At 44.2% G+C, this 24,418-nt stretch overlaps 2 protein-coding genes across 7 annotated transcripts in view; both read left to right on the forward strand.

Moving 5' to 3' along the window:
* actn4 (actinin, alpha 4) overlaps positions 1 to 5,607 on the forward strand; it is a 44,877-nt gene extending 39,270 nt beyond the window's left edge. For 2 of the 6 annotated variants that reach the window (XM_027279893.1, XM_027279894.1), the window contains exons 18-23: positions 90 to 269; positions 377 to 523; positions 745 to 777; positions 1,543 to 1,623; positions 3,122 to 3,280; positions 3,397 to 5,607. In XM_027279893.1, coding sequence (XP_027135694.1) covers positions 90 to 269; positions 377 to 523; positions 745 to 777; positions 1,543 to 1,623; positions 3,122 to 3,280; positions 3,397 to 3,555 — 759 coding nt within the window. In that variant the 3' untranslated portion in view covers positions 3,556 to 5,607. Of the gene's footprint in view, positions 1 to 89; positions 270 to 376; positions 524 to 744; positions 778 to 1,542; positions 1,624 to 2,528; positions 2,595 to 3,121; positions 3,281 to 3,396 lie in introns of all 6 variants that reach the window. The other 4 variants (XM_027279898.1, XM_027279897.1, XM_027279895.1 and 1 more) reach the window with 2 other exon arrangements.
* Positions 5,608 to 6,448: 841 nt separating this feature from the next.
* LOC109140016 (SPARC-related modular calcium-binding protein 1) lies at positions 6,449 to 24,190 on the forward strand. Its single transcript, XM_027279899.1, has 11 exons — positions 6,449 to 6,954; positions 13,319 to 13,493; positions 14,141 to 14,374; positions 14,685 to 14,738; positions 15,016 to 15,063; positions 15,883 to 15,963; positions 16,115 to 16,307; positions 16,925 to 16,998; positions 17,122 to 17,215; positions 18,917 to 19,257; positions 22,220 to 24,190. The coding sequence occupies exons 1-10, from the start codon at positions 6,874 to 6,876 to the stop codon at positions 19,239 to 19,241; spliced, it is 1,359 nt and encodes a 452-aa protein (XP_027135700.1). The 5' UTR covers positions 6,449 to 6,873; the 3' UTR covers positions 19,242 to 19,257; positions 22,220 to 24,190.
* The last annotated feature ends 228 nt before the right edge of the window (positions 24,191 to 24,418 follow it).

A 24,418-nucleotide genomic window follows, 5' to 3' on the forward strand; every position in this document is an offset into this window, starting at 1 on the left:
AGCGCTGTCGTCACTGATGTCGTTTTATGTTCAGCTGTGGTATATAAATATCTATTCATTTGTTAAACGCTGTGTGTTTGTGTCGGCAGGAAATTGGCAGGATATCCATTGAGATGAACGGCACTCTGGAGGACCAGCTGACCAACCTGAAGGAGTACCAGAAGACCATCATGTCTTACATGCCTGAAATTAACAAGCTGGAGGGATCCCACCAGCTCATCCAGGAGGCCCTCATCTTCGACAACCAGTACACTTCCTACACAATGGAGGTAACGCACACATGCACACACACCACATGAATGAATCTGAAGTTGTTTATTTGTGCACATGGAGTTAATCCTCCCCCGTCTCCTTTTCTTCTCCTCCCTCTCATCAGCACCTCCGCGTGGGCTGGGAGCAGCTGCTGACCACCATCGCCAGAACCATCAACGAGGTCGAGAACCAGATCCTGACGCGTGATGCTAAGGGCATCAGCCAGGAGCAGCTCTACGAGTACCGCGCCTCCTTCAACCACTTTGACAAGGTCAGGGGCCCGAGCTCACGAGTCACGGCTGATGTCACTCTGTGTCACAGTGTTAGAGTCGCTGGCAGGACGATCAGTGTTAAACTTTGTTTGTTTTTGTTGGTATTCTTTTAACTTCTAAGATTCTGATAATATTTTGATATTCTAATCAGAAGCAGCATTTTGTGATTTCATATGAAGTTTCTGTATTAAAGTTATAACACGACTGAATGAATGTTTAGACTTTACAAGGGGGTGAGAGAAGAGCCAAACGTGTGAGTATCCATCCAGATGTTTCACAGCGAGCACATGTGGGGAGCACAGACTGGAGAGGTGTTAGCACAGAGGAGAGTATCAGTGAGACAGCCGAGAGAATGATGTGACCCAGTCACAGGTCCAGAACAAAACTGTTGCTAGGTTAGTTAAAGGTTAGTTTTGAGTTTTTGAAGTGTTTTCGTAGAAGGTGCTTATCCATAGTCAGAGTCTGACACCACGACGTGTCACCAACTGCCTGTGTGTTGTGGTCGTTGTCAAACCTGATCTCTTCCCTCGTAAGAGTGAGACAGACACCACCATCACTCACCGTGTCACACCACTGTGTGTGTGTGTGTGTGTGTCACTTCTTCATGCTGCTGTTTGACACCGTGGTTCATAAACACTCGTCTGTGTGTGTTCACATCACATCAGTGTGTTCTTTCACGACACAAGAATCTTTAAATCACATCACCACGTTTTAGAATATTAACGTGTAATGGTCGTGTATTCTGAGGTGGTTTGTTTTTTTAAATAACTCTCCGGGTTTGTTGCCTCATACAGACGCACGTGTTGTTTAAGTGTTCAGGTCTTTACACATCAGTCACCTGTTGAGTTTCGTGTGTCAACGTTGTCTAAACATCCTTCATTGTCTGTCTGTCCCTCCACCCTCCATGTCCTCACCTTCTCCTTGCATGCTGTGGATCGCATTGGTCACCATCCCTGTGTTGCGATTGGTTCATCCTCATGATGTGGTGCTCTGTCATTGGGTGTTTGGCCGATCTCAGGACCACAGCGGGGCCCTCATGGCCGAGGAGTTCAAGGCCTGTTTGATCAGTCTGGGCTACGATGTGGAGAACGACAAGCAGGTAGGAGCTCCAGGACAGGACGGAGGGAAGAGGTGGTGTTTGTCAGGCCTGTGAGCAGCAGAGCGGAGCCAGGATCACTGCCAGTCACACAGCTCATCAAAATGTTTGAAAACTATTGATTTCAAATGATCTATTATTGAACTGTTAATCTCCCAGAAATCTGTCGTGGAAACATCTGCCACTATTTTTCTTTTTACACATTTGTAATGTTACAGAATGTAACATTTATCTTCACTAACTTAAAACAAGACGTAAATCTGAAGGTAATTAAACTTTTCTCGTTCTGTGTCTTCAGCGGGTAGTTTAATGTTTTTTGTCTGTAAAGTCACCTTGAAATAGAAAGATAAGACAGCATGAGAACACAAACCACAAAGATATGAATTATGTATTTGATATGTAACGCAGTCCTTCCTGTTTGTCATAAAAGCTGCTCAGTGATCAGTCAGCGCTCCTGCTCTGAGGCTCCCGGCGAGCTCCGGCTCAGTCAGGCGTCAGTCCGTCAGCATGGAGGGCAGCGAGGTGTTGCTTCTCTGTTTGTCCACCGGGGGTCTCTGTTGCTTTGTGCTGCTTCAGCTCGACCGGGCTCCCTCTCACTCTCTGAACAGACCCCGCCCCTCGTCTGTCTGTCTGTCTGTCTGTCTGTCTGTCTGTCTGTCTGTCTGGTTTTACTTTGCTCTGAGACTTTCACTGTTAACTGTTTGTGCTTTTTTATCTTCTTTCTCCTCCCTGAACATTACTCCCTCTCTCTATCTGTATTCCTGTTTATCACTCCTCCATCTCTATCTTTTCCTCCTCCTCCTTCTCTGATCACTCGTATCTATCTGACTGCACCCTCATCAACTCACCCCCTCCCTCGTCCTCTTCCCCCCCGGCCTTTGCCTTTGCTGTGCTGTGGCGGCCCACAGAAGCGTTCAGGACAGATGGTCTCAGATGATTTCCGGGCTCTACTCATTTCTACAGGAAACAGCCTGGTACTGCTGCTGGCATGAAGCTGTCTCAGGGTGTCTGCAGGTCCAACAATGTCCTCATTAAGATTAGTGTGACAAACAAAGTTTTTGTAATTTCATCTCATTTCGGTGCATAAATCTGACTGGACGCCTGCAGACACCCTGCTCTGTCCCTGCTCGTCTTAATTTGTCACATCTGTGTCGCTTGAGTCGCTGCCCTGTGTGTGTGTGTGTGTGCGTGTGCGTGTGCGTGTGTGTGTGTGTGCGCGTGTGCGTGTGTGTGTGTGAGGCTGCTGACCAAAGGAAACGCCATTCTTCATGTTTATTTCTTGTTTGTCCTTCGTGCCGTCATCTGTCTGTTTCCCATTAATATTAACCAGTGATCATGTTGTGTTTGTGTATGCGTGTGTGAAATGAACCATCAGGACCATCAGGTCTGTATCATGGAGGTCCTGATGGTTTACACACTTCCGTCGTGTTCTGTCTGCGTCTGTGTGTCTGAGGACAAAGTGTGTCTCTCCGGGGTTAACCTGTGGACTTTTGGTTGCCAGGGCGACACCGAGTTTGCTCGCATCATGGGCATCGTTGACCCCAATGGCAGCGGCGCCGTCACCTTCCAGGCCTTCATTGACTTCATGTCCAGGGAAACGACCGACACGGACACAGCAGACCAGGTCATCGCCTCCTTCAAGATCCTGGCCGCTGATAAGGTGAGTGTGTGATTTTCTGTGTGTGTGTGTGTGATTTATTGTGTGTGTGTCTGTGTGTTTTCCCGGGACGTTCATCATGGACATCACTCACTGTATCACCTCTCCGTTTCCATCAGAACTACATCACGGCCGAGGAGCTGAGGAGGGAGCTCCCTCCGGACCAGGCAGAGTACTGCATTGCCCGCATGGCGCCCTACACGGGGCCGGATGGCGTCCCCGGAGCCCTCGACTACATGTCCTTCTCCACCGCCCTGTACGGAGAGAGCGACCTGTAGAGGAGGCAAGAGGAAGAGGAGGGCTGGACAGACAAGGGAGGGAGAGGAGGAAGAGGGGAGGGAGGGAGAGAGTTCTTCTGTCAGGAGGCGAGCGTTTGGAGTGAGCGGTGTTTGAGGTGCCCCTGCGTGTGCCGGTTTAGAAGTGATCATAAATGTTTCAGCCTGAGCTCGTTGATTGAACTGTAGTTAGCTTTGGCCTCAGCTCCGTTAACAGATCGAGGGTCCGTTTGTCGTAAAGTTTATATGAACAGGCATATCCAGGGGCAGCTGCTCTGTAGTGTGGGTCCTTAGCTTCACCCTCTCTGCCTTTGTGGGATCAAACAGGGGAGGGACGGTTAGGACTGGGGGGGGGGACACAAGCTAATCTGATACTTATGCTAATTTTTGTTTATTTTATTATAATTTTTTCTTCTTGCCAGTAGGTTCAGGGCATGGGGGCGGGGCGGGCGGGGCGGTGTGGGGTTTGACGTGGCAACTGGCGAGGTTTGTGTATTAGATCCTAGAGAGATATATGCTGCGGGGTCAGGAGGGCGGAGGGGGGAGGGGGGTGTTGACCAACCAGAGATAAAATGACATATTTACCCATAATTCTCATGTTGCTGGATAAGGTGACCTGTCTAACCTCAGCTCTTTTCCTCCTCCTGTCTTCGTTTATTTCTTTGTTTGTTTATTTTCTGGAGCAGACGGGCGGGTGTCAGGGTGGGGTCGGGTGGGGTCGGGTGGGGACGATGGGAGGGGCGGGACTCAGCGCTGTACATACTTATTTTTTCAGTGCGAAGGACGACACACACAGTCCCAGCTGTCGAGAATAATCGATCACAGGCGAGACATTTATTAAAAAAATCAACAAAATGACACAAACAGAAATTCGAAGCAGTTTGACCAGCGGGAAGGTTTCGAGCTTCAGATTTTCTTTTCAGGATTTTCTTTTCTTTTGCAATTTAAAAAAAAAAAAAAACTCGTCATGGAACAAGTTGGTAGCCGTGAAGCTGAGGTTTGTGTACCTAAAGGCCTTCTTCTGTATAAATCCCACGATGGCCAACACCATAATCATCCACTAATATTTGCTTCTGTGAAACTATTCTCCTCCTGGGCTCGTTTGGCATCCGGTGCTTATTTAAATACAAACGAAACATTTATACGATAGAGAGACTGTAGTAGTAAAAGTTAGAACAGTTTTATATACAGAAAGCACGTACACACACTCACACACAGAAATATATACGTCATGTTTAGGAGGCATTTTGATTGGTTGAATGAAGGTTCTTGCACTTCCTGGCTTTTTAGGGTTACCGTGGTAACGTGCAGTGGACAGATCAGATGTGATTTTTGGATGAAATGAAATAAATAAATAAATAAATGTGCCTGTTGGTGGCTGCAGTCCTGTCCCCCCTCCATCTCCATCTCCATCTCTCTCACTTTGTCCCTACCTCACTCTCCCACCTCCTCCCCCTTCTCTCCCTCACCCCTCCGCCCCCTCCCCATTTGTCTCTGAAGAAAAGGGAAATGACATTTTACTGCAAAGAACGAGCAGAGTGAAGATCAGAGAGGGGTGATGTCATGTAAACATTCCATTATGTGCAAATAAAATCTTTTAAAAAGGAAATTGTTATGTAAAAAAAAAAAAAGAAGAAAAAAACTATGCAATCATAACGTGTTCAATATCTGCGTTCTGGGAAAGTCGTGGTCATCAATCAGGCCCTTAGTGAGAGAGCTCCCTGTCTAAATTTAATGATTTCTCCAGTGTTTGTCGGCTGTTAGAGGGGGAGGAGGGGGAGACGGGGGAGACGGGGAGGGACAGACAGGGAAAGAACTGAGAAGAAGAGACTCGGACCAAAAGCTTGTTTCTTTCTTTCTTTCTTTTTTTTTCTTTCTCTTTTTTTTTTCCCTGCAAGCTCGGAGAGAAAAGAAACGAACTCTGGAATTGTGATTTTCCTTTTTTTGTACTCTTTAATATCAAACCTTATCTGCTGTACTGGAAACTGCAACGCCTTCTGTCTCTAATGATAAGTGAGTTTCACAAAGCACACATAAAAGTTTCCTTACAAAATACTCTGCGTGTCACCATGTCTTTATTTCTTCTGTGTCTGTCTGTGAGTCATCAAACTGTCAATAATATATCAGCATTAGTTCCATGATCCCATAACAGGATGTTTAGAAGATTAAAGTCACCCTGTGGTGTTTTTGATCACTAAAACATGAGAACATACAGTACATCATGAGAAGGTACATGTGCACCAGCATGCACAGTAAAGAGATGATGGTGGAAACATTGTGAGGAGTCTCACAGCGTGTCATCAAGGGAAGAAAGCAGCAAGTAAAAAAAAAACTGCAGGATTTAAAATATTCATGAAATCAGTTTGATGATGGAAATGTATTTATTAGACTTCGAGGTACATGATGTGTTTAGAAAGAAACATTTAGTGTTACTGTGATTAAGATGTTTTGAACTTGAAGATTCTCCTTGACTGAATTATGATTTACACTTAAAAAAAACTGAAATATAAAGGAGGTTAGAAACTTCACAGTTCTGTAGGAACGCAGCCAATGAGAGTTCTGATGAGTTAAGCAGGAGTTTAATTATGAAAGTCCTCAAATAAAAACTTGTATCCACAGACAACACAAGTCTGTGCACAACAAAGGCTCTGTGTTTGTACTGAAGCCTTCAGAGGGGACGTGGACTCATCAGTGTGCTCCATCAGTGTGCTGCTCCATCAGTGTGCTGCTCCATCAGTGTGTTGCTCCATCAGTGTGCTCCATCAGTGTGTTGCTCCATCAGTGTGCTCCATCAGTGTGCTGCTCCATCAGTGTGCTGCTCCATCTGTGTGCTGCTCCATCAGTGTGATGCTCCATCAGTGTGCTCCATCAGTGTGCTGCTCCATCAGTGTGCTCCATCAGTGTGCTGCTCCATCAGTCACACCTGTCCAGGTGCAGTGTGCTGCTGAGTGGATGAGCTGGTGTTCGCGCTGGGCCGCTGTGCTGTGAGCAGTCCTGCTGGTGTCACGCGGGTTTGAGCAGAGCGGAAATGGGCAGTGCCTAAAGGGGGAGAGGGTCTGATCCGCGCGGGCAGCACCGACACACCGACCGCTTTTACGCGCGAACCTGGAGCAGCTCGAGGGCAGCAAACAACATGAGGAGCAGCTCGGTGACATCCACGTGATCCGGTCTGCATTTGGACCTCTGGATCCTGGTCATCAGTGAAGTGCAGACTGGCCGTGGCCGCCTCGCGCGCACTGCGCCGCTTTGAATCCTCGGATCGACACGGAGCACGGGGCGCGGGGCGCGCGGACACTCCTCCTCTGCTCCGCGGTGTCAGGAATGATGCTCGCGCTCACCTTTACCTGCCGCGCGCTGCTCGTCGTCCTGCTCTCAGAGTCGGTTCAGACCGACAGAACGGCGGTAAGACCCGAACCTCACGAACTGAACCGAACTGTATGATGTGCGAACTGCAGCTGAAACCTGTGCAGAGTGTCTTATTAATGAACTTATTAATACTCATAACTACAGGATGGTAGTTTAGTTAAAACTCTGATCTGCATTTATTTGTGCGTAAAGACTCAGCACGTTCATGGAGGACACACACACACACACAGACAAACACACACACAGACACAGACAAACACACACACCTCACTGCCTCAGCAGTTTGGAACAAAATGAGACTTTGACAGTCATCTCACAATATCACAGTTATTATCAGTTACACAGAACAAAGGAATGAGAGAAGAGTCTGTGCGTGGTCTGAAGAATGACATCAACCTGGAGATCCACACTAACATCTGAAGAGTGTTAGAGGTCACGGTCACGCACAGATACAGCTCATATAAACTGTGTAATCAAAGTTTAGTCAGAGTGAAGAACTGCAGAAAAGAAAAGAAGAAGAAGGAGAGCTGACATGAGTTCTGTTTTTTCTGGCAGCTTCAGAGCCCCTATTGATTTTCAGGATGAAGAGATTAATCTTCATGTTTAGAAGTGTGTGTGTGTGTGTGTGTGTGTGTGTGTGTGTGTGTGAGCTCCCTGGAGGACGGCAGGGTAACACCAGCCAGCAAGACCAAACCATAAACCCACACACACTCCTGCCAGGCAAATATTTAACTTGCTACTCAGGGGAAACAGACAGGTGTGTGTGTGTGTGTGTGTGTGTGTGTGTTAGTGTGTGTGTGTGAGAGAGAGAGAGAGCCACAGTTAGCCTGTAATACATTTTAACAGTATGCTGCACAAATATCACAGCTACACTGTGAGTACATGGAAATATGATGAAATGTATGAGAAGCTCTGATCTCCAGTAGATGATAAAACATGTTCATTGATAAGTTTATTGATTCTAAAAGAAATGGATGTACAGAAATATTAATGCTGCGTCTCAGCTCAGATACTTCTGTCTATGCAGTACACTGTTTTTACTGTTTATTCTTCTTTGCAGCTGTGCGGAGCATCAGCACCAACATTCAGCTGCCAAAGTATAAAACATATGTACAACTTACATTTGTATATTGAGGTATTCACTGCGACCGCTCCAGCTCTGAGTGCACCATCTGGGTGCTCACAGGACACTCCATTTTGACATAACCCACAGTGTGAACGTGTCACTCAAGATAGAAAGTGTACAGACGGACGGGCGCGGGCCGACACCCAGCATGTGTGAATATTAAGGAAGGTCCAGGTGGAACCACCGCTTCATTTCAGTGAGGGGAGCAGTGTGCATCAGTGGTGGTTGTATGAAGAGGATGGAGCTTTACTAATTTAAAAAGAAGAACATCTTTCTTTTTATTGTATTGAACTCACAGATCACAGCATTGTTATGCACTTTACTGGCAACCGGGAATTCAGGCCTGTTACCCATTCTGTATTAAAGGATTAATGTGGTTTTACATTAGTGTAAATGACTTGAAGCTCATTAGAGGCTTTTACATCAATAATTCTGTCTGAGTTTGTTTTTGTTTCACTGAGACAGAAATGTGATTTGAAGCCACTTTCTATCAGTAATCCGTCAGATTAAGCATCCTGATACTTTAAGTTCTTGGGCAGGTCTTGTCGTGTCTTCATGCAGTTGAGAGCAGAGCGTTTTGGGAAAATGTTCCTTAATGGTGCATTTAAGTGTTTCTGGGAAGCTCTGACAGACAGAGTCAAGTTTCCTGACCAATTAGAGTCTTTTCTAAACCAGAGCCTCCATTAGTGCGACGACAGCATCCAGGCCTTTTTGATCATGGTTAAGGTTTGGAGAGGTTTAGGCGCATAAACAACCTGGTTATGGTTAGGGAAAGATCATGGTCACGGTTTACAAAACCAATGTTGACAGTTGGTGGGAAACAGGATGCAAACCGCGGTCTCCCACATGTTTCTCATGTCCTGAGTGTTTTTGTAGAGCAGTACGTCAACATCACGTTCTTCTGATTTTACTCCTGCAAAGTCACAATTTGCACAGACGCAGAGGTCCTAAACATGTTCACTGTCATAGTGTCATTGTCTTTGCACGCTGACTTTACTGCTGTACTTACTGTAAATGAATTCAACTCAGAGGTCGTAAATCAATCAGAGAACTGAGCGCGAGCTTTGGAAATGGTCAGCAGTTAATGTAAAGTGGTTAAAGTGTGCTGCTCTCAGGTGCATGTACATATAAAGTGTGCAGCACACACTCTGTGCACCTGCAGGGAAGCTCTTCATCAGGAGACTAAATGTGTGTATCATCAGTGATAAGATATTATTTTACAAAGCATGTGCAATATTTTACACATCTTTGTCATTTTTTGTTGTGGCTACGTATATATATTATATTAATATTTAAGTTGACTGCAGCTGTGTGTAGCCATAGACTGTATAAAACAGTGAGTGTGGCCATCTCCATCTTCGCCGCCCTGTCTCTAAAACTGACTGTTATGACTGTGATTTCTGACCCGACAAAATAACAAAGATCCATAAATCATTTCCTGTCTGCCTGTTCACCTGTCACTGCCAAAAAAGGAAAAAAAAGCCCCAAAATAACAAAAAGACAGATTAATTCTTTGGTTCTGTCAATTTGTTGCTGCTCTGCTCTGTAAAGCACTTTGTAAAACTCTGTTTTTAAAGGTGCTATGTAAATAAAGTTATTATTATTATTATTAATGTCAGACAGAGAGAGCAGCATCACGGGTTCATGTCCCGGTTCCCCGCTGGGTGTCAGCATCACTTTCAGCAGCATCAGCGACCCGTTTCCAGGCGAACATGGCGTGTCACCATGGAGATGAGTCTTTATGTTTTCATACAGGAGCCCGTCGTGTATCTGGAATGTGAAGCCGGAGGAGACAGTGGAGACTTGTTCTCACTTTCTCTGCCGCTCGCTCACTTCCTGTCTCCTCCCTCTCGCTCGGCTCTTTTATTGGCCCGGGTGGTAATTGTTTTAACACTGAGGATATTGTAGTTGCTGTAGTTCTGCTTGACAGACAGGAAATCCAATCTGCCCAACACTTTGCAGCTGGGCTGTGCCTCCACTCCTCCTCCCTTCATCCCTTCATTCTGCTAACCTCCATCCACTCTCCCTTTTTATTCCTCTCTCTCTCTGCATGCCTTTCTTAATTCCACTAATCACATTTCTTCTCTTCAATTTGTCCTGACCTTTGTCCAAAACCTGATTTATCCATCTATTCCTCTATTGTACCCTTCACTCCTTTATCCCTGTATTCCTCCTTCAGTCCACCATCCTTTCTTTATTCTTAGCGCTCTCTCGCTCCCTGAGTTCATCTTCCTTCTTGTATTTTTCCGTTCCTCCTTCATTCATAGTTTCCTTTTGTGTATTTAAACCTCAGTTTTATAGCTGCTGCCGTCCTCTCCCTCATTCCTCGTTGATGCATCCCTCCATTCCCCCCTTGCCTTTCTTCCATTCATCCCATTTTCCATCTTCCTTGCATTTCTAGTTGTAGTCCTTCGCTCCTTCTTCTCTCCATTCTCTATTCCTCCATCTCTCGCTATTTTCTATTTTCATTTCCAAATTTTATTTCTTACCTCCACCCCTTCTTTCATTCATCCTCTCATTTCCTCTTTCTATTTCTCCATCTATTCCCTTCTTCATACTTACCTTCCTCTTCTGTTCCCCTTGCTTTCCCACTGTCTGTCCAGTTTAAAGGCATAAACACGTCAGCGCTGAAGAACAATGAGCTAGAGAGTGAATGGGGAGAGGGAGCAGCGATGGCATCTCTGTTAATCAGAGACATAGAACGTCATTTTCTCATTTGTTTCACTGTGGTTATATTCTAATGCATATTGTCAGATATTGCAAATGATAAATGTACTTATAGACACTCAAGGTGTTTTTACATTACGTATCACACTGGCTACCGTGCAAGGTGCCAACTACTCACCAGAAGGGAGCTAATGCATTCACACACATTGGATGGACCAGCTGACCTGGTCGACCTCCCGAGGCACAGCTGACCACAGTTTTGTATGAATGCTGCACACTTCTCCTCTCTGCTGTGTGTGCAGCTCAGCTTTGGTCAAACGGACCTGAAGCTCTTTATGTATCCAGGTAAACAGCAGAGGAGACAGTGATGTGGCCTGCTCGCAAAGTTTTTATGGAGTCCTGAACTCAACCTGTACGCTGCCCAAAGGGACGGATCTCACCAGACACAGCTACTTCATTCTAGAGGGTGGTGATCTTTGATATTTTATATGAGACTACACACTTTCTTTTAGAAAAATCTTTCTCAGTATGTTAAACGTTTATCATGCAGTCATGTGAGAGATTGTCATGTTTAGACTGCTGCTTTGACAGGAGGAAACCTACATTCAAATATTACCAGTCAGAAATTCTTTTCTGTCGGCTGCGTGTTGAGTTGTGTGTGGTTCTAACGGGTTTGAGCTTAAATGGTTTTGTTCTGTTTGTTTTCATATTTCAGTAAAACATCCATACCTTCATCGTCGTCGTCCCTCCATCACCTCCTTCATGTCACAGCATCTCTCCAGACAGGCAAACCTTACGTAGGCTGGTGACAGCTTTGGTTTCAGTGTGGACGGCCAAAGAACATTTAAGGTTGTCAGACAAGTGTAGAAGATTTATTTTTACTCTTCTGATTATTGATGTTCAGTAAAATGACCATGTCATGTCAGGAAACATCATCAGTAGGATCATGACTTCCATCAGGACACGTTAGACTCCATGCTGTGCGATAAATAATGCTAAAAGTTAAACCAGAGAGTGATTGGCATTTTTGCTTAAAAAGAACTTTATTGATAATAAAAAATTCAGATTTATTTTTCCGTCGATCAAAGATTTGATAAATTTATTGAAACTAGTTTCATTAACACAGTTTACATTTCAGATGTGATCTCTGCAGTCAACACATAAGTTAATGTCCCGACATTTACAGCACAGAGGACTCATTCAGCTTTAAATTAAGTCAACACTGTTAAACACACCATAGCAAATTTACTCGTGAGCTCAGAGTGTGTGTGTGTGTGTGTGTGTGTGTGTGTGTGTGTGTGCTGTGAGAGAGTGGAGACTGATGGACAAAGAGGCACTGATGAAGAGGAAGGTGGGGTTAGTGTGTGTGTGTGTGTGTGTGTGTGTGTGTGTGTGTGCGTGTGTGTGAGCTGCTTCGCGTGTTTCGGGTGTTTTCAGTGAGTCTATGTGGCAGCGTGACGGATCTGGTGTATATTTTGGAGACGTGTGAAGTTGTGCGAGAACCTGAGCTGAGCGTGTTGTCAGGTACTGACTGCAGACGAGCATGTGGGAGTAATTTAGATCATCACGCTGCCAGACTCTGCTCTGCTCGTCTAAAGCTTCAGACACAAACATATACAGTGTGCAGCATTTTAAACACTCATATAGAATATGAAGAAAAGGCCAGACAGTACATGCTAAATGACAAAGTTTGAGATTGACAGTCTGTATTTCGTTCACAGATTAAATGATGCTGTGGTGACATAATGAAGGTCACAATCATTTGTGGACTTACTGTTGCTCCTGGTCTGTAGTGTGTTTGTTTGGCAGCTGTGGTGGGACCCAGTGAAATACAGCACAGGCTGGTATTAATCCCCTGAACTGTATTCATCCTCACTCGTGACCATTTTAGGCCATCAGAGTGATCACAGAAGTAATTTACTGAAGTTCATCAGCTCATAAAAGAGGAAATAGCAGCGTACAGTCTAAAAAGCTGCTGGCTAAGTATCGGGTAAATAAACCTCTTGGAAAGGAAACATGTTTCCACTGGCTGAGTTATTCCAAAATATTTTGCTGTCAGTGACTCGTTTTACGTTTGTGTAAAAGCTCCAATTTGGTTTGAAAAAAAAGTCTTCCTGTCAGGCACAAAGCCAGACGCCCTCCTTCCTCCTCCTCCTCCTCCTCCTCCTCTCGTGGTGCCTGACAGGGATGGAGACACAGCGTTGTTCTGCAGGGGAGATGCCGCCATCCTCCCCTCACTTAGTGAAGTTTATTCACTCACTAGTTAGATAATTCGGAGCTCTCATAGGAAGACCTCAGACGTTCTCACACATTTCCTGCCTGCACTCACTGAGATGTTTGCATGCTTCAGGTGTGTCCACTGTTGTGACACTCGTCTCGTCTGACATGCGAGCAACCAGTTTATCCCCATCAGGCTAAAAAGCACATCCACACTCAGCTGTCATAGAACAGTCGAACGTTTTGACTGATACACTTCTGTTTGTGGTGCTGCTTGGAAGCACAGGAGGGTGGAAACATGGATGAGTCGGCTCAGGGTGCACAGACATTTTGGTGTTTCCATTAGCTGGTTGGAGTTTTATTCCAGAATGTATGTTTGTGTGTCTGCAGCCTTTCCTCATCACAGAGAACATGTGGCCTCGTGGTTGCGTCCTGGACTGCCAGAGGGGGCGCCACAGAGCCGTGTGCGGGACCAATGGCAGGCTGTATAAATCGCTGTGTGCCTTCCAGAGGGCCCAATGCATCAACACACAGCTCCGCCTCGCTCCACGAGCACACTGCTCAGGTACAGATACATCATCACAACATGCATCATAAAACTACATGCATGCAAACATAGACACAACATAAAGGACACTGCGTTTATACAAAGGATGAGAAAATAAAAACACAACACTTAGTGTAACTACACCAGAAAAAGTTTCCACACCTGCAGCTTCACAATGAATGCACTGTAGCACAACGCTACATCACCACTGATGTGTAGGTGCAAGCACAAATACATGATTACTATTGTTAACCTTTATATGAACAAGGAGGAACACTGAGAGAATGCTGTGTGCAGTAAATACATGAACAAAGCAAATCATCACACTCTGCAGCAAACACAGTAAAACACAACAAACAGACCAAGGACACCAACATGCTGCTCCACACCAGCTGAAAAAGAATCAGCAGTTTTTCATCGTATCTCAGTGTTAACGTTCAGGTTTTCAAGGACTGCAGATGCAGATTACTCTTTTAAAAGAAGTTTTCCCTCATTTTATTTTATTAGAATCTCGTTTCTGATTAAACTGACCCACTAAGAAACAACAACATCTCCTTCTCACTGTGGAGAACTTAGCAGAGTGTTCATGTCTGTTTACAGTGAACAGTAATCACTCTTTCCACACATGTGGATCATAATGTCTTCATTTCCCCTTTTCATTTTAGATCCTAGTCAGTCCAAATGCCAGCTGGCCCGGACTCAAGCCCTGGAGGCCAGCACTCACAACAGTGGCGGCCATGTTCATCCAGCTGCTGCCGTCTTTGTGCCAGAGTGCCATCCGGACGGTCACTTCCTGCCAGTGCAGTGCCACAATCAGACCGGATACTGCTGGTGCTCCACGGCCGACGGCAAACCTGTCAGCGGTACCTCAGTCCTCCACGTGATCCCCAACTGCACAGGTCAGATATACTTTATTCAGAGTTATATAACAAATAAAAGGATAAACACCATTCTTCATAATAATAAATGTCATAATAAAATAAAGTTTAGGAGTTATTTGACATTAGTTTGGGATTGTTTGAGGGAAGAGTCTCCTGTGTGATAATTATGCCTCAGAATGAATGTGTTTACCGTTTAGTGATCTGCTACCTTTAATTATCTTTGAGAGGTTTTTCTGTTCAGTCTCCTGCTGCTGTTCAAGAAGATGTTAGACAATTAAGTTACATAAATGAAATCTGTGTGAAGCTTTGTGTGTTCCACACTGCACAGATCACATCAACAAGTTGGCTCAGATCACTGATGCAGATTCAGCTCCAGTCCAAGGTGAGAAAGATGTTTGTCTCCATATTCCATATATCTATACTGAATATATACGTGTGCTGTACGTTCCCTGAGAAGCTGGATTTTCCTGGCTGACACTGGTTGTTTCTCTGCCAGTCACACCTGCAGGAACTTGAACATTCACAGACTGCTCCACGTGCCAAGACTCCTAAAATGTCTCCCCGTTCGTCTCATTTCGTCTCCGCTTGATTCTTCACATGCAGTCACAACTGTTTCCTTCCTTTTTTCTTCTCGTTTCCTGTCACTCTCCCTGTTACAGATGACACTGGTGAAGCAGGTCCGACACCGGACCCCAGGAAACCTGCAGGTGACAAACTGAACCTTCTGCTGAACAGTTACCATGACTCAGATTTAAAAAATACTGTACCAGTAACACTTTCTACACTGTAATGTCATCATCCAAACTGTTCCACACACATAATACTATTGATTTAATAATGCAGGACGTAATAAAGCATTTGTTCGTTTGTCTCCATTAAGACTGACTTACACAGAAAACAAACTCAACAGCCAGAACAAATACTTTCCAAGCCAGAGTCGACATCCAGAGCACATTCGTCTGCCTTGTTCCGTTCACTTTCCTTTAAATATATAACTTTAATGTTCCTTAAGGGGATTTTGAAGCAGCTGTTATTAATATTTTATAATATGTATGGAGAATTATGCAGTTAAAAAGTCAGATGTTTCACTTAAGAGGTGGTAGAGGCCAAAAAACAGAGCTAAAGAATGAAATCGTGACTCCAAATGAATGATACTGCTGTAAATGTGTAAATAAGCTGAATTGTTTCTGGTGCCCCCAGGTGGCCAAAACAAATCAGCCTCTGCAGCTTTAAGATGAGTTCACTGTGGGAATCACTCTTTGTTTTATTCTAAATACATCTGTCAGATCAAACTACAGTGCTGTTTGTCTTCCAGCCTTTTTGTTTCAACCACAGTTTGATCCAAGATTTGATTCATTTTTTATCTGCCTTGTCCTGTTGGTTTGTTTTGGTGTGAGTGGTGAACACTTTGCTGACGTTATATCACAGTCACATTATATCACAGTCACATTGTTTGACAGTCACATTGTTTGACAGTCACATTGTTTGACAGTCACATTGTTTGACAGTCACATTGTCTTCTCTAGAGCTGACAGCTCCTCCGTTCTGGGTGACCATCCTGATGAACTCTGACCCCAAAGGAAACCGCTCAGTCAGACGACCTACTGGTAAGAGTGTGAGAGGGCGGACTGAACTGAACGGACAGAAATCCAATTTAACAATAATTAAATTGAAGTTATGATTAAAAAATAAGTTAAAGTAATTACGTGAATATACTGTAATAATGTGGTGTGTGTGTGTGTGTGTGTGTGTGTACAGACAGTCCTCAGACGTGTGAGCGTGATCGAGCGTCGCTGCTCTCTCAGATGCGTTCAGCACGGCAGGAAGAGCGCTTCATCCCAGAATGCACTGCAGACGGCCGCTACAGCCCCGTGCAGTGTCACGCTGCCACAGGTTACTGCTGGTGTGTGAGGGTGGAGAGCGGCAGGCCGCTGCCAGGCACCTCTGAAAGGTGATCAATGAACCCGTCCATTTCATAGCTTCACTCCTGTCTCCCCCTCCCCTCATTGGACCTGACTGGTTTGTATAGGCGCCGATATAATTACACACTGACGCTCAGAAGCAATTCATCTTCATCATCCAATTTTACACCAATTACTGTCTCTGTTCCCTCGGTGTGTTTCCCCTAAAGGAAACACACAGAACAAATCAGAAGAAACTGCAGTTGGACTCTTCTTCTGTTCTCAGGGAATTTTATTGGCGCTGTCTGTTGATGGTTTTCTTTGACTGGTATGCGGGGAAACTTCCCAAGGCCCCATAACATCCTTTATTTTCCTACTGTAAAGCCGAGTGTACCTATTTATCTCTGGCTGCATTAATTAAAGAGCATTCACCTTCATCAGGATATTTACCAGAGAGCAGAACTCACGTTAAACCACTGAAATAAATAAATAAACAATATTTATCTCAGTGAAGTATTACATGAACAAAAGAGTGAAAAGCATTCTGCAGTGTCAAATATTCACATTTAGAAAAGACTTGTACAGTTTTTTTTTTTTACCTGAGTTCTTTTCTCGTTCTAACACAGAAATGTTAACTGACAGTTTAGCTGCTTCTGTCACTTTGCAGGAATCACATCCCAGACTGCACTGGGGCAGAGGAGGCGCCGGCAGACAGGAGGTACAAGGACAAACCTCTGCCAGGTAAATGTGAGAGAAAAAAGGTGATGCAAACAGAAAACCAGAGGCAGGTCAGGATCTTCATCAGAGGAGACAGGTGTCGTGTTTGAAGGGTTACAGTGTCCTCGTCTCTCCTCTGTCCCTCAGGCTGTCCCGGAGCTCAGAAGAAGCAGTTCCTGCAGAGTCTGGTCCGAGCTCTGCAGCTGGAAGCAGAGCATGCTGGAAGTCTGAGTCCCTCCCAGTAAGTTCATCCTCTATCTACTGTACATCACAGCTGGTGTAGTGCTTAAAGATCTGTGAAACCATCAGAACTCTCTCCCTGTTCACTGATAGTGGGTTAAACCATGCAGTGTTTATTATTAGGAGCATGCAGTGAGCGAGAACATCATTGTGGACCACAGTTTGTCTTTAATTAAGGACTCTTCGTCCTCAGTGCAGCTGGGCTGGAGAAAGCAAACTCCCTCATGGTTACATGTGATAATTGCACTGTGTCGTGCTGTGATTATAAAATAAAATGGAGTTCAGGTTTACTCAGCAAAATAAATAGATAAGTAAAATAATGAGCATCTGTTGAGTATCTAAAGTTCAGCATTAAAGGCACCTTAAAGGTAATTAAACATGTTCATTAGTAAACTATATTTTCTGTATGTTTAAGGCTGCATGCATCTTCAGTCTCATCAAACATTTCCAGAGTCATTAGGCGCGTTTCTATTCTAATGAATGAACTGAATTTTGAGTAATTCAGCAAATAAAAATGTGAATGAACGTTCGTGTCCATCCACGACTGTTCTGTGAATATTAGGAGTTGGTTCTCGAGATGAGCTTTAGGTAATAGCTTTAGTACAAACGGTACAAACAGTCCAGCTATGGCTCATCAGAACTTTACTCCAAAAAGCACGAGTCAGATGATCCTAATTTTCCTTCTTGGACGTGAACCTGCCACATGTTGGATGCATACGTTTCATCTGCACAGCTCTGAGGCTGCTCGGCTGCCAAATGAAAACCAATTTCACACTTGAGTGAACAACACTGACCTGATCAAGTATCTGATTAACTGATGGAAACTGTTGGAAGAACGGACCAGAACAAGTCCATCTGTTCCTCTGCTCTCTGTCTGCGTCTCTTCATCAATCCACACTTCAGTCTTTCCTCATTCCCTCCGTCTGTTTCACAAACGTCTTTTTAGACTCACCCTCTTCTCATCCTCACCAATCTGTGGCTCCACCTCGCTGCTTTCTCACTAACTTTATACCATAACATGATAGGCAGCACTGACACACACACACACACACACACACACACACACACTGACCATGTTTTATATTCATGATTATTTTTCTTCCTATTTGAGGTTTGTTTTGTTCTGACACAGAAAATCGAGGCTGTGTTGTTTTTTAATTCACCCTGTAACTGAAACTCAGGAGCCATCTGCTAGTTTAGTTTTTTCAGCGCGCTGCCATGTGCTCGTGAAATTTGACATTCATCGAGTTCTGCAGGAGTACTGTAAATAGAAGTACAGAGTTATATCTGGTCTGCGTGTGAACACGCAGGAACACTTTGTCAAGAGCCACAGAAATCTGATTACAGGTGTGTGAAGATGGCGTCTGCTGTGCTGTAAACAATAATCCCTGAGATCTCGATGTTTAGGGTTTTATTCCTTTATGATTTTAAAGATGTTACAGCCCTCTCAGGACTTTCATTACAGAAGTTACCACAAGGAATAAAACTCTCTGTAGTAAACATTAATTATTTTGCTGTGACTCTCGTATCATTAACGTGAGTCTATAATTTTCCATGGTTGGATAAAAATATCCATGCCCATGCTCAAAAGTCTCCAGATTCTGCATTCATATGCAGTATGTGATACTCGTATCTGATTTTCAGTGGACTGCTCCTTTAACTGGTGTCACTTTACTCTCTTGGTTTTGTTTCTTTCCACCAGACCCTCAAACACACCTCCCTCCAGCTCTCCATCTACACCTGTCAACACTCCGACCTCCTCCTCTTCGATCCTGGACGCTGTCTCTCCAGCTGCTCCAGAGGCTGCAGAGTCCTCCAGGCCAGAGGTGGTACTGCGGTGGCACTTCAGTCAGCTGGACGTTGACTCCAGTGGGGTGCTGAGTGAACGCGAGGCCCGACCTCTTCGTCAGTTTCTGCGACGGAGGCTGAAGCCACGACGGTGTGCTAAGAAGTTCGCTCAGTACTGCGACAGGGACGGAGACCGAGGCCTGACGCTGGAGGAGCTCAGGGTCTGCCTGGGCCTCTGAGGTGGATCACAGCCAGGTGAGCGTGTCTCAAATGACTGACGTGTAATCGGAAAACAGACAAGTCATAGCTGCACATCTTTAACCAAACACTAACACTAACTCTTGTAATCCGAATCTAACCCTGAGCCTCGACACAGCACAGTACAGAGAGAACAGGTGCAGCAGCTGCAGCTCAGTGTGAACCAGCTCAGGCTCCAGAAAACTCATTTGTAATGTTTAAATCAGCCACAACAAAAATGTCCCTGAACGTCCTGAACGGATCATTTCAAATTCTGATCCATTCGTCTGTTCTGACAGCATTTTCTGCTTCGAGCCGTGTAAATCTGTTGTTGATCGTTTTAAGTGGTTTAATTTGTAATCAATTACATTTAATTAAAAAGCCTTTCATTTTAGTGCAGCCTGTTCTTAGTGAGACTTTTATTTCTATCATCTCACTACTGCGATTAGATGATTAACCCTTTGCAGAGAACAACGTTCAGGTGTACATGAACCTGCAGAGAATCATGCAGTTTCCCACGGCTTTATAGATCTTCATAGTTTCAGCTCTCTGTTCATCTGTCCGGCCTCACTGCTGTGCTCATTATCTGCTCAGCAGCAAACAGCTGAACATAAAGAGACAGACAGTCTCTCTCAGGAGGTGGAGGAGACCAAAAACAGAACCAAAAGAGGGTGAACATCAGACAAACACAACTCTGAATGGGTGATCACGGTGCTGTGCGGCTGCTGGATCATTAGTTTTGATGCATATATGTTAGAAAGTGGTCAATATGTCCATTTACATAATAACTCATTAATATAGTATCACCAAGTCTGTTCTCCAGTAACTCTTCATTGCCTTCTGTGTCTAATCATGATTGAGAGTTCAGTACTTTGTGTGTCTTATTTCAAATCTTACCAGACAACAGTGTATCATATTTTATAATGCGATCATAAAACACACACACACACAGACACACACACACAGTGTTACCGTGGCTCCTCATTGGTTCTCACTGGTCCTGAGATAAAAGCGTCTTTTTCTCCTCCAGGTTGTTGCTCCTGTGGATCCCAGGAGAGCCGAGCTTTTCAGGCCGGCTGCCAGACAAATTACACCCACCAATGTCTGAGTGTTTATGTACCTTCTATAAAATCAAAACAAACGTGGGCAGCGGTAAAATGGCCCGCTTGTCAGCGAGCCATCAGTCACAGCTCGGCCGTGACACCAGCTCACTAATCAGGCAGCCGCAGACGGCCGTGACAGCTCGAGGAGTGTGTGCGTTTGTGTGTGTGCTCCATGACTTTCAGCAACAGAGCCGGGTGTTATTATGAGTGTGTGCGGGTCACTAGCTCACTATTCAACCTGGACAAAGAGTCTTTTTCCACATGAATATTTATGGCATTTCTGTTGACATGTACAAAACAAAATACCTGGTTTACACAGAGAGCTTATAGTGTCTTACTATACAGATCTCATTGACCTGCATGGAAAGACTTAGAATACAGTGTGCTGTGTGGTACAGTGCAGACATGAAGGGAAGATGACAGAAAGCAGGAGCACGCTCAGTGAAAGACTCAAACATTCACATCTGATTTTCCAAGACTGCAGGCCACGCTAATTAAAATGCAAATATCATTTTGAAATTAAAAACATGTTTGTCATACAAGACGTTTTTCACAACCACTCAGACTGACTCAGTTTCAACTAAATTAATTATGAAATACTTTATATATATTCTGTAAAAACTATAAGTTAATATTTAAACTAATGTGTTCACGTTTTGTTGTTCAGTGGAGAAGCTGAATAGATAGATACACATGTACATATATTTTAATATGTTTAATATTTTATTATAAAGACGCTGTTAGTCACATATGGAAACTAATCTACACAAAATATTGTTTTTCTAACAAACGCTGTATTGTACATGTTACATTGGAATAATTCAAAGTTACTAGAGAAGAAACATTTTCAATAAAATTAATGTAAAGTTTGACTTGTAGTTGAAATGTAGTCAGCAAAACATGATGTTTAATTCAGTGGACAGATCATTCATTGTAATAAAATCAACATAACAACTGTTTTGACTTTCTGGCCTATGTCAGCCATCTTAAGAAGTCTGAGTTGCACTTACAGCAGCTTGCCAGTTGGTGGCAGTGTATGCGATCACATGTTAGCGCCCCTTGTGGTGACTGATGCAGCTACACCATGAAACCAGAGGAGCTGAGCACTGTAACATGTTTTCAGCTTCAAAATCAAAACCAGACTTCAGACTGAAATATAAGTAAAATGATCATTTCAGTGTTGATTCACAGTTTGTAACAGTTTGACAGAGTCACGCTGACACTGATGATGACAAATGTCAGAAATTATTCTGGAGGAGACAGCTGTTCGCTGTTTTCAGGTATTCTGTCCATAAAAGTGTCTCTGGTGCTCAGCCGTCAGTAAACTGACCTCAGGTTCAGACTGTGAGCCGTATGAGCCGTTATTATCCAGGATGATTTGTTTGTTCATATGAAGGCTGCTGTCTGTCTTTAAGTTTGTGTGCATTCTAAGGACAGACCTGAAAGTGAAAGCCACAGATACATCATTTAAATGTGAATTATTGGTGCACACCAGCAGGAGAAGACTGTGTGCATCTTACAGTACTGATAAACGACAGTCAGCTTTGCTTTCTCATCACAGAGGTTAAATTAAGTTCAGTGCAAGGTGAGCAGAGGAGCAGGATGAGACGGAGTCAGTGGGAGGATTTGCAGAGATAGATCCATTCAGACATGCAGGAATTTGAAAGTGGCTGACAGAGAGGACGAGGAGCGAGGAGCAGCTGATAATTCAGAGATTGAGCAAAGAGAAAGAAAGAAGCCGCCTCCTCAGAGAGGCTGAGCACCCGGAGGGATGCTGAAGAGGATCTGCTGAGCTGGTCTGATCTAGGACTGTAGTCTGGATTTATTTGTCCTCCCTGTTGGTTTTAATGTGTTTTCTTTCTCTCTCTCCACCGCAGAACAATGAGACAAATCACCTGGATCCAAACACCTCTCCCACCACTCCACTGTCACCTTTCAAGGTTCTATTTATTCATCTCACAAAATCATGGAAATGTCATTGCTCACATCCTTTTTCATCCGACACTGATTAGAAGACACATGAATACCATCTATTGTCCTCGCTGTGGTCACGGCTCGGCGCCCGGCTCTCAGGATACATTATTTATCCTGTTCTCATCTGTTTGCCTCCGTTCTCACCGCCCACAGGCTGCAGCAGTTCAACAGGACAGACAGAAAACACATCACAGGATGTTAAATGGTTTTATTAATGTTTTAATACTAATTTACTCCAAATCAATAAACTTCTGGCTCCCCATCACCATATCCTCTCTTTAATGTACAGGTCTGCCTCTGAAGCCTTTCCTTTCCTTGTTTGTACAGCGAGTGACAGATTAAAGGAAAAACCAACATGAAGTTTCTTTGTAAAGCCGCTGGAACAGTGTGTGACACTGATTCTGCAAGTCTTTCCACTCTCACCTGATGTTTTAAAGTATGCACTCGCCCACTTGTTGAGAATATGATGAGGATGACTCATCTGACATTAACACATCTCTGTAGAGCAGAGTCACACGTGCACCCATCTTTACATCGTCTCTGTGATTATGGATGGACAGTCTGATCACGTCCTGCACATTCACAGCCAGCTGAATAAGTTCTGTTCCTCCTCACATGTCTCACTAATGCACGAGCATCACGCTCATGAAACACGTCCTTCCCACAGATCTGAATGCTGATGTCACTTTAGTCTCTTCCTATTGAAACCAGTCGAACAGTCTTTGTGCCTGAAGCTCCTCTCATACGCCCAAACAAGTCACTTTATGTTTTCCTCTTGGTCCTGCTCAGCATTTATCCAGGCAGCCACAGAGCACAGACCGGACGTTCATTCGTTCATTGCAGTGAATTCTTCATGTTTTTCCTTTAATTTGTCACCTGTGCATTGATTCCTGCTTCCTGTCTTTCCTCTTTCTCAGGATTCCTCCTTTCTCCTTGGTCCTTTCTTTCTTTCCTTTAATTCTTAGCTCCTTCTCTGGGTTGAACTTCCTTTGTTCGATCAGTCCTTCACTTCCCCTTTCCTTAATCTCTCCTCTGCGAACATCCTCACCTCCTTCCCTCCAGCCTCCTTTTCTTCCCCATATTTTATATTCATATTGACAATATATTGATGTAACATATTTTGATAAGTTTTTATTTACTTCATATTTTTTTATATGTTATATTTTAGACGATATATCAGTCTGCAGAACTTTATAAGACACTAAATTGTTGAAGTATCTTGTTTGTAAATGTGATTTTAATAAACTGACGTCGTCGTCTCCTTTTCATTCATGTGAACGCTGTTTGCCGGTAATATTCAGCGGATGTGCATGAAGTCGCCTCATCATTGTTTTGGTCTCACAGGGAGGCTGCTGGTTGCCACAGCAACAGCTGCCCTGCTCGTCGCCTCACAATAAACAAATGAGCCGATCAACAGGAAACAGCAGAGGAACAGCACGTCTCATAACAGTCAAACAAACATTATTTCCCAGGGTGCATTAGCTCCTGTCCAAGTTCATCACTGCGGCTGAAAGTGATCGGATTGGACGTTAACAAGACTCACAGTCATGTGTCGCCTGTGATCTCTCTTCTTCTGTGGTGTCCAGACTGAGTCTGAAGGGCTCTCCTCTAATGGGCTGCTGGTGTTTGTGTGTTTACTGTCACAGGCTCTAATGATACTGTCTTCTGTCACAAAGCTACAACAACACCCCGAGGACAGGCGATGGCACAAGTACACTTCATCTGTTTTGTCAGTAACGGCGTCTGCTCGCCTGTCCCTGCAGAGGTCAGACAGGCAGCATCAGCATTTTCAGCAGCTCCACTTTCTGTCACATTTTGCAAAGAATCTAAGTTTCAGTCAGACTTTGTACAGATTCATGTTCTCTCAAAAATAAAATCAGTGCACATGGCAGTGTTTGCAGATATCCTGTGCTTGATTTAAGGACTGAATCAGTCTTGTAGCTTTTACAGTGACTGACAGCTTGTTCAAGTGGTGAAATCAGTTTAATGTTGAGGATAGTAAGTGATGATTTTATGACTGACAGTTACCTCGCCCTACTCAATATTTACAGATGAATGAACAGCTCATAGTTCAGCAGGCTCTGGTTATGAACGCTGATCTG

Source organism: Larimichthys crocea, chromosome VII (genome assembly GCF_000972845.2).
Source record: "Larimichthys crocea isolate SSNF chromosome VII, L_crocea_2.0, whole genome shotgun sequence".
Taxonomy (NCBI): domain Eukaryota; kingdom Metazoa; phylum Chordata; class Actinopteri; family Sciaenidae; genus Larimichthys; species Larimichthys crocea.

Bases quoted from the DNA above. Each gene is read 5' to 3' on its own strand.
- LOC109140016 (XM_027279899.1), top strand. From the start codon at position 6,874: ATGATGCTCGCGCTCACCTTTACCTGCCGCGCGCTGCTCGTCGTCCTG. The intron at 14,375-14,684 runs GTCAGATATACT...CACACTGCACAG, and splicing joins CGTGATCCCCAACTGCACAG to ATCACATCAACAAGTTGGCT. The intron at 15,964-16,114 runs GTAAGAGTGTGA...GTGTGTGTACAG, and splicing joins CTCAGTCAGACGACCTACTG to ACAGTCCTCAGACGTGTGAG.